At 51.6% G+C, this 14,304-nt stretch overlaps 1 protein-coding gene across 1 annotated transcript in view; it reads left to right on the top strand.

The window, feature by feature from the left end:
- PHF21B (PHD finger protein 21B) overlaps window positions 1-14,304 on the top strand; it is a 132,842-nt gene that overhangs the window by 89,252 nt on the left and 29,286 nt on the right. The window contains exons 3-5 of the mRNA XM_026447969.2: window positions 3,760-3,852; window positions 7,592-7,942; window positions 10,470-10,610. Coding sequence (XP_026303754.1) covers window positions 3,760-3,852; window positions 7,592-7,942; window positions 10,470-10,610 — 585 coding nt within the window. The remainder of the gene's footprint in view (window positions 1-3,759; window positions 3,853-7,591; window positions 7,943-10,469; window positions 10,611-14,304) is intronic.

The following is a 14,304-nucleotide window of genomic DNA, read 5'->3' as shown; positions in this document are numbered from 1 at the left end:
TCATGTCTCTTCTTATAAGAGCACTGAGGGCTCCACCCTCATGACCAGATCACCTCCCAGAGGCCCCATCTCCAAATACCATCACATTGAGGGTTAGGATTTCAACATTTGGATCTGGGAGGGGACACATACATATGAGCTGTTCATTGCCATACATATGTTTAACTTTTTAACTGCCAAACTGTCTTTCAAAGTGTTTCATTTTATGTTCCCAACAGCCGTGATTGAGAGTTTAGTTGCTCTACAGCCTCACTAACATTTGTTTTGGTCAGTCTTTTTAATTTTAGTCATCTGAATAGGCTTGTAGCAGTATCTTATTGTGGTTTTAATTTGCATTTCCCTAATAACTAACTATGTTTAGTATTTTTTATTTGCTTATTTACCATCAGTAGTTGTTCTTCTCCTCCTTCCTCCCCTGTTCCCTCACCTCCTTCCTCCCTTCCCTCCTTCCTTCCCCTCCCTCCCTCCCTGCTTTCCTCCTTTCCTCATCCTCTTCCTCCTCCTCTTTCTTTTTCTTTCTTCTTCATCTTCTTCTTGGATCTCACTTTGTCACTCAGGCTGGAGTGCAGGGGTGCGATCATGGCTCACTGCAGCCTCAACCTCCTGGCCTCAGATGACCCTCCTGCCTCAGCCTCCCAAGTAGCTGGGACTATAGGCACTTGCCAGCATGCTCAGCTAATTTTTAATTTGTTTTCTTTTTTTAGAGACTATGTTGCACAGGCTGGTCTTGAACTCCTGGCCTCAAGTGATCGGCCCGCCTCAGCCTCCCAAAGTGCTGGGATTACAAGTATGAGACACTGCCTGGCCCAGTATATCTTCTTTAGTGGAGTATCTGTTCAAATATTTTGTTCATTTTTAATTGAGTTTTTTGTTTTCAGATTATTGAGTTTTGAGAGTTCTTTCATATATTATGGATAAAGGCTTTCATCAGATAGGTGATTTGTATGTGTTTGTTTTCCAGGGTGTGGCCACTTTTTGCATTTTCCTAACATTGTCTTTCCAACCCTGGGAGTTTCTTATTTTGTTCAAGTTAATTTATTATTTTGCCCTTATATCGATTATTATTTTGCCCTTGTATCTAAGATTCTTTGCCTGACCTGACATCCCAAAGATTTATCTTACATTTCGTGTAGCAGTTTTATAGTTTTGGTCCCTACATTTAGATCTCTGATCCATTTGTTCTTTTTTTGTTGTTGTTTAAGTACGGTATGTGGTACGGACTGAAGTTCTTTTCTGTTTGATTTTAGTATATGAGTATCTCCTTGTTCTAATACCATTTTGAAAAGATTATCTTTTTTGTACTAAATAAGTTACTTTTTTGGGCTTTGCTGAAAATCAGTGGACCTTATATGTATAAGTCTACTTTGGACCTCTCTTTTGTTCCATTGATCTGTTTATGCATCTTCACGCCAGTACCACACTGTCTCGATTACTGTAGCTTTATAACAGGTCTTGGAGTCAGATGATGTTAAGTCTTTCCCTTTGGTTGTTATTTTTGTTTGTTTCATAGTTGTTTTGGCTATTCTAGGTCCTTTATACTTTCATATGGTTTCTAAAATCATCTGGTCAATTTCTTTTTTCTTTTTTTTGAAAAAAACTGGCTGAGATTTTGATTTGAGGTTGTGTTGAATCTGTAGATCAATCTGGGAAGAACTGAAATCTTAACAACGTTGAGGCTTCTGATTCATGGTTATGGTATATCTCTTTCTTAAGTCTTTAAAAATTTCTCTCAGCGATGTGTGGAAGTTTCTAGTATACAGGTCTTATATAGTTATTGTCAGATTCTTCCCTATTTCTTGTTTTTATTTCTTGATGCTATTGCAAATGGCATTTAAAACTTTTTGAATTTCTAAATGTTGGTGGCTAGTATATAGAAACACAACTGATTTTTTTTTTTTTGTGAGACGGAGTTTTGCTCTTGTTGCCCAGGCTGGAGTGCAATGGTGTGATCTCAGCTCACTGCAACCTCCGCCTCCCAGGTTCAAGCGATTCTCCTGCCTCAGCCTCCCGAGTAGCTGGGATTACAGGCATGCGCCATCACGCCCGGCTAATTTTGTATTTTTAGTAGAGACGGGGTTTCTCCATGTTGGTCAGGCTGGTCTTGAGCTCCCAACCTCAGGTGATCTGCCCACCTCTGTCTCCCATAGTGCTGGGATTACAGGTGTGAGCCGCTGCGCCTGGCCCACAACTGATTTTTATATATTGTTCCATCCTGCAATCTTGCTAAACTCATTTTTTAGTCCTAACAGCTTTTAGAAAAATCTGTTGAGGCCGGCATATGGTTTTTCTTCATCCATGTGTTATTTTAGCAAATTACACGGACTGACTTTCAAATGGCAAAGCAGCCTTGCAGTCCTGGGATAAGCCCAGCTTGTTCATGATGTCTTATCCTTTTTGTTGTTGCTAGAATTGATTTGTTAACATTCTGTTAAGAATTTCCGCATCTGAGTTCAAGAGAGAACCTCACTGGTCCCTGGCCACTGATGGTTTGGCTGGATCTGAGCAAGGGGGTCCCTCTCTCCCCATTGGGCAGGCTCATGGGGTACAAATGTGGCCATGTGGAACTGCTCCAGCAGGACCAGGCACAGTGGCTCACACCTATAATCCCAGCACTTTGGGAGGCCGAGGTGGGTGGATCACCTGAGGTCAGGAGTTTGAGACCAGCCTGGCCAACATAGTGAAACCACATCTCTACTAAAAATACAAAAGTTACCCAGGCATGGTGGCGGGTGCCTGTAATTCCAACTACTCGGGAGGCTGAGGCAGGAGAATCACTTGAACCCAGGAGGAGGAGGTTGCAGTGAGCCAAGATTGTGCCACTACCTTCTAACCTGGGCAACAGAGCGAGACTCCATCTCAAAAAAAAAAACAAAAAACAAAAAAAAACAACAACAAAAAAAAACACTGTTCCATCAGGGGCTGTGGGTAGTGGTAGGTCCCACAAAAGGAGACTTTAGACAAGTGGGTACCCCAAAACACATCTCCTATACGTGTGTGGGCCTGGAATGGAAGGGTGCCATCTCCTTTCTCCTTGCCATGAATGTCCACCTGCTCCTGGTGCTGCCATCCCATTGTGTGTTGGCGAGACCCCCATATTGGGCTGGGATTTGGGGGTGGCATGTTGGTGCACACCCAGGCTGTTCCCCCTCCTGAGGGACCTAGTGCAGATACGCACCAAGGGCCTGAAAAATATTCCTGCCTTTTGGTCCATGCATCCCTGTGTTCAGACTCTCCTACAGAAATGCTCTGTGATGTGGAAATGGATTTATCCACAAAGATGTTGGCTGCAGCATTGTTTATTCACTGGAAAAAGATGGGGCTAGAACTCAAATTTTCAAGAGTAGAGGATTGGCTGAGGAAATGCCATTATGTCTGCTGAATGGAAGATCCCATAGCCATTAAAGGAGTGATTTATGAAGATCGTAGCGACATCACACCTTGTCCTTAAGTGAAAGTAGAAAAATAGGTTACAAAATTCTATATATAGCTGTATGAAAAATTCACTTAAAAGAGGAAGCCGACGTGTAACAAAGGGTAATTGATTTCTGGGCAGTGCTACTCTTTTCCTTTCTCTAGTTTCCAAACTTTCTGGAAGGAATGTCGATTACTATTGTGATATTTTAAAAATCATAATTAAGAAAGGGAAGAGTAGAATTTGCTGTCTCCAAGGCAGCTGCCCCCTGCTTGGCCAGGCTGAGGGCGACAGATTCGGTCTCAGCTGCTCGTCCCGTCTCAACGCTGACCTCCTCTATCTTTCAGGCTTTGGGAACGATCACTGCAGTGCCTGTCACGGGTCCTCAGGTCAGCTCCTTGCAGAGGTTGGCCGGGCAAGGAGCGGCAGTGCTACCTCAGGTAAGCAGCCCTCGGGCGGGCCCTGTGGTATCCGTCTGTCTGTCCCCGCAGTCTCTGTTCCTAACCCTTCAGCACTGAGGTTTCTGGTGGGCACTGGGCCAGGCGGAACCCATGCCCTCTCAGCTGCAACTTCCCCTCTCACCTCTTCTATGTGTTCTTCAATGGAGACATTTGGACCAGATACATTTTTTCAGCAAGGAATTGGGAAATCAATTTAATGGGTCATGACCAGAATTTTTTTTAAATGGAATAAATGAGGCCAGACTAAAATAGAATGGAAATATCAAGATGCATCCTATGCATTGTTTCTTGAACAACTTGATTACAGACTGGGTGACTACGTCATCTATGTTTTTGACTATGGGTTATGGTCAGGAAGTTTGAGACACTCTGGATGAGGGGATTCATTTCAGGGGCAGCTCAGGTGCCCTGGTTTCTAGTGCAGGATTCCCCCGATTGGACTCCACACTTGGCCCCAGTCACCTGACCTCTCGGCCTTCCTGGGCCGAGGCTTCTCACCTGCAGAGGGACTGGTGCCGGCGCCGGCTTCCTCCATCGGTGACTGTGAGGGTTGAGTCAATGGTGGCTGTGAGTATTGAGTCAGGAGAAAACATTTGTAACCATGCCTGATACAGAGCAAACGCCAGGGAATTATTAACCAGTTCCCTTATTACCACAAGCTCAGCTTTGTTGAGCACCTGCTGTATACAGCATACTGGGCCAGGGGCTGCCAGTGTTGAAGACCAAGATGACCCCTGCCTGTCATGGGACTTGGGGCTGGACAGACTCCCCCAGCTCGAGGATGGCAAGAGGTGGCTGCCCTGAGCTCCTCATCTGTGTGGCAGCTTTCCCCAAGTGCCCACTTGAGCTGAATCAGAGTCTAAAGCAGGGGTGGCCGATCTTCTAATCTTTTGGTTTCCCTGGGCCACATTGGAAGAAGAAGAATTGTCTTAGTCCGCACATAAAATATACTAACACTAACAGTAGCTGATGAAATAAAGGGGAAAAAATGTAAAATAATGTTTTAAGAAGGTTTGAATTTGTTGGGCTGCATTCCAAGCCATCCTGGGCCACGTGTGGCCTGTGGTTTGGACAGGCTTGGTCTAGATGGAGGACGGACAAGGAAAAAGATACTGTGAGTCCAGGGTGATCGGGCCTTGCCAGAAAGAGACACAGGGATGGCAGGAGCCCTGAGAAGGCTTGCTGTACACCTGGGCGTCAAGGAAGGCTTCCTGGAGGAGGCAGTGCTTGAGCTAGGCCTCAGGGTGAGAGGACATTGCAGGCTGAGGTGGAGTTAGGCCCCAGAGGGAGCCCCCCAGGAGGAGGGTGCAGGGTGAGAAACAGAGGCAGAGGTGGTACGGAGAGACCACAGTCCAAGCACTGAGGGAGGGAGGATGGGGCAGTCCTGGAGGTGGAGAGGCCACTGGGGCCCCTGGGGACCTTAGAGTCGGGCTTCCCCTGTCAGTGACCTGTGGGCAGCAGGGAGCCATGCGAGGCTTCAGAGCAAGGCAGGCTCCAGGGAGAGGCTGCAAATCAAGGCCAGTGCTGTTTCCCTCTGCCCCACACCCACCCTTCCTCCTCTCTCCCTTCTGCCTCGTGGACCTCTGCCTCTCTGTTTTTTCCTTGCTGTCTCTGCCCCACAAATGTCTGCACCTACCGTTGGCCTGCTGGCCTCCAGGACAGTCAGCTAAGGCCAGAAGGTGTCCAGTGCATGCCGGGTCCAGCTGCCGGCTGCTGCTGTTCCAGGTGGCGCACGGGGAACAGAGGAGGCAGCCTGTGATGGGGCCAGCCTCACAGGGTGACCGCAGACCTGAGAAAGGCGGAGGGTGGGGACAGGGTGGACCCGGGGGCTTCCTGGCCTGGGGCTGCACGCAGGCCCGGAGACACAGGCAGAAAGGCTATAAGCTCCGGGTCCCTCGAAGGTGTTCTCTCTGGGGTGGCTCAGGCCAGCTCCTGAGCTCCCAGCTGAGCTTAGTTTCTGTGTCTGGCATCTGTGATTGACGCCAGCTCTCCCATGTCCAGAGTCTGCTTATGTAGGGTGGGTGGCCAGGGTCAACCGGAACAGGTGTGCAAAACCCGGATGACCAGGGAGGAGCCGACAGAACACGGAACGGCCACTGCCACAGCTGAGGTCCTCACTGACCACCCTGGGGGCGTCCATCCGCCCCCACACCAGTCCTCTTCAGGGGCAGAGAACAGCATTTTTCCAACGGGTGACTGTCTCCGGCTGAGGGCTGGCAGGAGCGAGGATTCTTTAAAGCCTTTGGTATTAGAGTTTGTGTTGGGCTGTAAGCCTGGCATGGGGGGACAAAGGCCCTGACCTCTGGTGCCAAGGACAGAGTGGCAGGCTTACCTGAACCCAGACTGGCCACATTGCCTCCCCGCGGTGTGGTCAGGGCCCTGATGTGGGAGGCTGGGCCCTTTTTGCTTAGCACCCAGCATGGCAGGGGACACAGAGGTCACTAGACTCAAGGGCCAGCTCTGTGCCAGGCACTGGCGAGGAGCTGACAGACATGATACTGTCCAACTGAAGAGCATGCTGTGCCTTGGTGGCCTGCCCAAGGCCACAGGGCCCTGTAGGAGCCACCCTGGACCACTCTCTCCACATGCAGCACTGGACACAGGGTGGGAGGAGATGGGCAGGGCAGCACAGCACTCTGTGCCCTTCACCGATGCCAGGCAGGCCCTAATGATAACGACTGTAGCATCATTATTACCCGTGAGTCTCCACTGCACACCTCAGTTTGCTCATCTGTAGAATAGGCCAGGACGGCCACCCTGCAGTGCGAACGCAGCGGGGCTCAGATGAGAAGGCAGGTCGTGCCCCTTCTCCTCGTCCCCTTGTCTCTCGGGGCATGATACTGGCCTGGACCTCCCAGGGTGGGCGTGTCCTCATATGGGGCATGTGGCGCTCCTGGTTCCATGCATGGGGCCACTGGTGGTGGCTCTGATGGGAATTTCCACCATCAGAAACATTGCTGGGTGTGGGGGCGCTGGCGACAGCCCCCAGTCAGGTACACCCAGTACTTCCTGTGCGTTTTCTTTCTTCCAACCCCCAGTAAGTCTCATCACCTCATGCAGATGAGGGACCTGGTCCAGTTCAGGGGTGTCACTAGGACCCCAGAGGAGCCAGGATTGGGCCCAAACAGTCTGTCCGGATCCCTGGCCTGAACCACCTGGTGGCTGCCCGGCTGCCCTCTGTTCACCTTCACTGTCATTTGAGTCCCGCAGCAGCCACGCGGGCTCCGCTCTGGCTTTCATGGGAGCACAGCAGCAGCCCCCACCCAGATTGAGAAGCAGAACTGGGCAAGGCCCAGGAGCCCTCGCAGCCTCTCCCAGACCCTGCCGAGGGGCAGCGCTTTCCAGACTTCCAAAGCCAAAGGGGGCTTTGCCGCTTGGGACTCGATCTGCAGGGCATCACACTGCACAGACTGTCCCCTCGCGTCCAGGCGCTGCCTTCCCATCCTCCCCACTGCTCCTCACCATCTTCTCTGAGTGCAGCTGGGAGGGCCTTGGGTCCAGAGCAGCCCCTCCTGAGCCCCGTGGCCAGTCGGTGCAAGCTCAGGAGGTGGGAGGCGTTGGGTCGAGGTCTCACCCTCTGTGAGGCCGAGACGGGCTCTGTGCTCTTTCTGATGCTGCCCCCTGCCTTGAATATAGGAAGTCTTGGAGCCAGGGCGGCCCCTCCCCTGTGCTCCTGTGTGTCTGCTTGTCTGACCACACACCCGTCCCTTCTTCCCAGGTTAGGCCAAAGACTCTGATTCCAGACAGCCTCCCCGTTGCCCCGGGCCGGGACCGGCCACCCAAGCAGCCCCCAACATTCCAGAAGGCCACTGTGGTCAGCGTCAAGAACCCCAGCCCAGCCCTCCCCACCGCCAACAACACTGTCAGCCATGTGCCAGCGCCCGGCAGCCAGCCCCAGGCCCTTGCCGAGCCCGCCGCCCTTGCCTCTCCGCTGAGCAGTGCCGGAGTGGCCTACGCCATCATCTCCACCTCCCCCAGCAATGCCGCCGCCATGGCCCCCAGCACCGCCGTGTCTGTGGTCAGCGACAGCATCAAAGTCCAGCCCCTCCTCATCAGTGCTGACAACAAGGTAAGTGCCCACCAGCAGGCTCCGGAAAGGGTGTGAGGCCGCAGACAGGAGGGAAGTCTTACGGGAAGGACCAAATGAACAAGCCGAGGCAGAATGAATGACCAGAAGGCAGAATGATCAAGTGGCCAAATGAATGAATGGGGCAGAAACAGAGGAGCGAATGAATGTGAATGGAGTGTGATTAAGGGAGTGAATCAGTGCCTGAACAAGTGAATGAATATGCGATCCAGAGACAATGTGGCTGAATGAATTCATACCAGTGGAAAAGGAGTGATTGGTCAATGAATGAAGTCATTCAAATGATTAACCAATTAATGACGTGTGGCTGAATGAGTGACTGGAAGAGATATTGATTCTCCGTCTCTGCGGGTGGAGTTGGACGGTCAAGGGCTGTTTTTGCCCCACAGCCCAAGTGTACAATCTCCCATCATTTTTGCCAAGTTTTAAAACTAAAACTAAGGTCCTCCCGCTGCTCCCCTCTGAGCTTCTGGTGGTTGTGCTGTTTGAGGCCTTCGGGGCTGCCTCATCCCTGCCGTCCCCTGTCTGTGGCCTCTCTCTGTGTTCCCCATTTGGGGTCTTCCAGGCCTCCCCTCTCTTGCTTATGGCTGGGGTGCCTTCTGCTTCCCCGGCCTGGATGACGGCCGACCCTCATGTGACCTGGTGCTGTTGCACCCAGTGCATTCCCGGGAGTCCCGTGCTTCCAGGCTCTCCCGCCCACTGAGGGCCCCTCAGAGAATTTGCAGTCTGAAGAGTTGTCGTGGGCCATGGCGGGATGGCAGGTGTGTCCCAGGAGGGCACCTGATCCAGACAAGGTGCTTAGCAGATGTCGGAAGGAGCGTGTCTGTTTCACTGCAACTGCACCAGCATTTGATGTTGGCCATTTAAACACTTCTGTGTCCATATACTAGGCACACACAGATGCCTCGTTGTTGAAAGTTGAATTCCCTTGGTTACTGTTAAGCTTGAATGTTTTTCTTACACTTAAGAATTCTATCTTCTGGCCGGGCGCAGTGGCTCAAGCCTGTAATCCCAGCACTTTGGGAGGCCGAGACGGGCGGATCACGAGGTCAGGAGATCGAGACCATCCTGGCTAACGTGGTGAAACCCCGTCTCTACTAAAAAAATACAAAAAAAACTAGCCGGGCGAGGTGGCAGGCGCCTGTAGTCCCAGCTACTCGGGAGGCTGAGGCAGGAGAATGGCATAAACCCAGGAGGCGGAGCTTGCAGTGAGCTGAGATCCAGCCACTGCACTCCAGCCTGGGCGACAGAGCAAGACTCCGCCTCAAAAAAAAAAAAAAGAAGAATTCTATCTTCTCATGGGTGACTTGAGAATGTTCTTTGTCCTTTTTCCTATTGGAGATCTTAATGTTTTTCTTTCCATGAATATAAAAAGGGACACTTTTTTTTTTCCATACAGAGATTTGGGGGTTTTAAAAATGTGATACAAAGAGGAAGACAGAGCTTCCCTTAAGCCAGCAGAAAAATGGGACATATTTTCTCTTTGTGCTCAGAAGCCTCATATTCATCAGACAGTCACCACCTGTGCTTAGGGGAAAACAAACCAAAAAAACACCAAGTTCAAGTAATTCCTCGTTTAAACCAGACTGTGACTGATGGATCCTGGAGAATTCCTCTTCTCGGAGCCATGAAAACTAACAATTCTTTCCCAATTTCCTGTCCAAAAAAATAAAACGGTGGCGCTAGAGATGCAGCGGATCCTGGCCCAGGGAGAGGCTGGGCCGCATGGGTGGATTTCAAGCTGGTTTTCAGCATCGCACCCTTTCATCAAACCCGAGCATCCCCTGAGCCCCGAGGAAGGCTGGCTAAGGGGGGCCGGCGCAGGGTGGCATCTGAAGACCCCCTTCCCCTTCCCCATCCACCACATGAGGGGCCTCATGGCAGTGAAAAAACTAGAACGTTATTTCCACCTGTGTCCCCAAGCCAGGCTTGTGTGTCTCAGGCGCTGTGGCGTGGGGAGGGAGAAATGGAGCCAGGCCGACCCGAGGGCCTCCAAGCCCCTCTGCCTCCTGACTAGATGGCCTCAGGCCAGGAGCAAGTCTGAGCTCTCGTGGCCTCAGTTCATCGCACCTGAGATGGGATGAGAAGTCCTCGCTGCCTGAGTGTGCACTGCCTCCCTGGGGAAAGGTGTGGCTAGTTTTCACGGATGACCAGCCTGACTCTCAGAAGCAGTGACTCCCCTGAGGCCACACAGCTTGGAAGCGGTGGGGCAGGACTGGAACCCAGGCCTTCCCGGTTCCTAAACCAGGCCGGCTTCTCATGCAGACCCTCCCCATGGTGGAAAAGGTGTGTCAGGAGGGCCAGGTGCTGGACACACGGGTGCAAACCACTCAGTTCCCGGGGATCCTCCCTCCTAGGATGGCCCAGCCCAGGCTCTGTGCTCCCCAACCCCTGCCGTGTGCCCTATCAGCTACCTCCCCAGCCCCCTTCACTCTTCCATTCCTCCCCGTGCCCCTCACCCCTCCCTCCCCATCACTGTCCCCCTTCACCCCTCCATGGCTTCTTCCAGGTCATCATCATTCAGCCTCAAGTGCAGACGCAGCCCGAGAGCACGGCAGAGTCGCGGCCGCCCACAGAGGAGCCATCTCAGGGAGCTCAGGCCACCAAAAAGAAGAAGGAAGACCAGCCCCCGACCCAGGAGAACCCCGAGGTAGGACAGCCCTCTCCGGAGGGCCCAGGCCCTGCTCAGCCTGCAGGTGCCGTCTAAAGCCGCTGTGTGTAGCGGGGATGGCCTCACTATGGGGTGGTGCCGACAAGCCACGGGCACAGCTGCCCTGTGCAGTGGGCAACCAGGATGGGGCCTCGCCCAGCAAGCCCAGGTGTCAGCTGTTCTATCTCAGGGAGGCACTGACTGAACGGCAGCGCGGGGCGGCAGCACAAATTTTAGAACCATTCTGTGTGGATCCTGCACTGCCGGTTTCCAGCGGTGTGACCGTGAGCAGCTCGTGTCTGTTTGCTCATCTGTACGGCGGGAATGTCAGGGCCTCCTTCCTCACAGGGCTGCTGAGAGGATTCTGCGAATTCATGTTTGCTGAGCCCCTGGACAGCACCTGGTGGGGACTTTTGGTCATTACACCCCATCCCAGGGGCCCTGGCTGTGGGCCCGTCCATCCTGAGTCCAGGAGGGAAAGGGGCTCCTCTGGGAAGCACACAGCCCCGAAGCAGTGCCTGCCTCTTCTCTGCCATGGCCAGTCCTTGGTGTGTGCAGGACCCTGGGCACTGTAGAAGTAGCTGTGCCCCAGGCTGGCATGAGAGGTACAGATGTCTCTGGAAGGTGCCTGGAGAACTTGCCAGAAATTGCCTATATCTCCACCTCCCACACACACCCTCTGAAGGAGGCCAGATAAATAAGCTCATATTGAACCATCCAAATACATAGTGGACATGCAATCCCTGCACTGATGGTGGCACAGGGACAGCAGCTGACTCAGGGCCATCCTTTGCTGAACTGGTGGTGGCAGCAGGTGTACTGCAGCTTGATCCTCGGCATCCTAGGCCAGCACCAGCCCTGCATCCTCTGCTCTGGGTCTTTTCCATTCAACCCTTCCCACCCAGGTTCCTTTTCTTTTCTTTCTGTTTTTTTTTTTTTTTTTTTGAGATAGAGTCTCACTCTTTGACTCATGCTGGAGTGCATTGGCAGCATCATAACTCACTGCAGCCTCAGCCTCCCAGGCTCAAGTGATCCTCCCACCTCAGCCTCCCAAGTAACTGGGACCACGGGTGTGCACCACCACTCCTGGCTAATTTTTTTTTTTTGAAATGGAGTCTCGCTCTGTCACCCAGGCTGGAGTGCAGTGGCTGGATCTCGGCTCACTGCAAGCTCTGCCTCCTGGGTTTATGCCATTCTCCTGCCTCAGCTTCCCAAGTAGCTGGGACTACAGGCGCCCGACACCTCGCCCGGCTAGTTTTTTGTATTTTTTTTTAGTAGGGATGGGGTTCACTGTGTTCGCCAGGATGGTCTTGATATCCTGACCTCATGATCCGCCTGTCTCGGCCTCCCAAAGTGCTGGGATTACAGGCTTGAGCCACCATGCCCGGCCCTGGCTAATTTTTTAATGTTTTGTAGAGACAGGGTCTGTTTTCATGCTGCTGATAAAGACATACCTAAGACTGAGCAATTTACAAAGGAAAGACGTTTAATGGAGAACTAACAGTTCCACGTAGCTGGGGAACCCTCACAATCATGGTGGAAGACAAGGAGGAGCAAGTCACATCTTACATGGATGGCAGCAGGCAAAAAGAGAGCTTGTGTAGGGAAGCTCCCGTTTTTTAAACACATCAGATCTTGTGAGACCTATTCACTATCACAAGAACAGCCTGGGAAGGACCCGCCCCATGATTCAGTTACTTCCCACCAGGTCCCTCCTACAACATGTGAGAATTCCAGATGAGATTTGGGTGGGGACACACCCAAACCCCCATATCATTTTGCCCCCTGGCTCCTCCCACATCGCATGTCTTCGTATTTCAAAACCAATCATGCCTTCCCAACAGTCCCCCAAAGTCTTAACTCATTTCAACATTAACCTCAAAAGTCCACAATCCAAAGTCTCATCCAAGACAAGACAAGTCGCTTCCGCCTATGAGCCTGTAAAATCAAAAGCAAGTTAGTTACTTCCTAGATACAATGAGGGTACAGACACTGGGTAAATACAGCCATTCTAGGCCGGGCGCGGTGGCTCAAGCCTGTAATCCCAGCACTTTGGGAGGCCGAGACGGGCGGATCACGAGGTCAGGAGATCGAGACTCTCCTGGCTAATACGGTGAAACCCCGTCTCTACTAAAAATACAAAAAACTAGCCGGGCGAGGTGGCAGGCGCCTGTAGTCCCAGCTACTCCGGAGGCAGAGGCAGGAGAATGGCGTAAACCCGGGAGGCGGAGCTTGCAGTGAGCTGAGATCCGGCCACCGCACTCCAGCCCGGACAACAGAGCAAGACTCCGTCAGTCAGTCAGTCAGTCAGTCAATCAATCAATCAATCAATCAATCAATAAATAATACAGCCATTCCAAAAATAAATAAATAAATAAATAAATAAATAAATAATACATACATACATACATACATACAGCCATTCCAAATAGGAGAAATTGGTGAAAACAAAGGGGCTACAGGCCCCGTTAAACTTTAAAGCTCCAAAATTATCTCCTTTGACTCCATGTCTCACATCCAGGTCATGCTGATTCAAGAGGTGGGCTCCCACAGCCTTGAGCAGCTCTCCTGCTGTGGCTTTGCAGGGTACAGCCTCCCTCCTGGCTGCTTTCACCGGCTGGCTTTGAGTGTCTGCAGCTTTTCTAGGTGCATGGTACAAGCTGTCGGTGGATCTATCATTCTGGTGTCCAGAGGACAGTGGCCCTCTTCTCACAGCTCCACTAGCCAGTGCCCCAGTAGAGACTCTGTGTAGGGGCTCCAACTCCACATTTCCCTTCTGCACTGCCCTACCAGAGATTTTCCATGAGGGTTCTACCCCGGCAGCAAACTTCTACCTGGACATCCAAGCATTTCCATACATCCTGTGAAATCTAGGCCGAGGTTCCTAAACCTCAATTCTTGACTTCTGTGCACCCGCAGGCTCAATGCCATGTGAAAGCTGCCAAGGCTTGGGCTTCCACCCTCTGAAGCAACAGGCTGAGGGGTGCCTTGGCCCCTTTTAGTCATGGCTGGAGCGGCTGGGACGAAGGGCACCAAGTCCCTAGACTGCACACAGCAGAGGGACCCTGGGCCCAACCTAAGAAACCATTTTTTCCTCCTAAACTTCTAGGTCTGTGATGGGAGGGGCTGCTGCAAAGGTCTCTGACATGCCCTGGAGACATTTCCCCCACCGTCTTGGTGATTAACATTCAGCTCCTCGTTACTTACGCAAATTTCTGCAGCCAGCTTGAATTTCTCCTCAGAAAACGGGATTTTCTTTTCTATCACATTGTCAGGCTGCACATTTTCTGAACTTTTATGCTCTGTTTCCCCTTTTAAAACTGAATGCCTTTAACAGCACCCAAGTCACCTCTTGAATGCTTTGCCGCTTAGAAGTTTTTTCTGCCAGATACCCTAAATCATCTCTCTCAAGTTCAAAGTTCCATAGGTCTCTAGGGCAGAGGCAAAATGCCGCCAGTCTCTTTGCTAAAACGTAACGAGTCACCTTTGCTCCATTTCCCAACAAGTTCCTCATCTCCATCTGAGACCACCTCAGCCTGACCTTATTGTTCATCTCACTATCAGCATTTTTCTCAAAGCCATTTAACAGATCTCTAGGAAGTTCTGAACTTTTCCACATTTTTCTGTCTTCTTCTGAGCCCTCCAAACTGTTTCAACCTCTGTCTATTACCCAGTTCCAAAGTCACTTCCACGT

The sequence above is a fragment of the Piliocolobus tephrosceles genome, chromosome 19, assembly GCF_002776525.5.
Source record: "Piliocolobus tephrosceles isolate RC106 chromosome 19, ASM277652v3, whole genome shotgun sequence".
NCBI classification, from domain to species: Eukaryota; Metazoa; Chordata; class Mammalia; order Primates; family Cercopithecidae; genus Piliocolobus; species Piliocolobus tephrosceles.
Note: the sequence above shows the minus strand (reverse complement) of the source record. Positions and strands in the feature narration are given on the sequence as shown.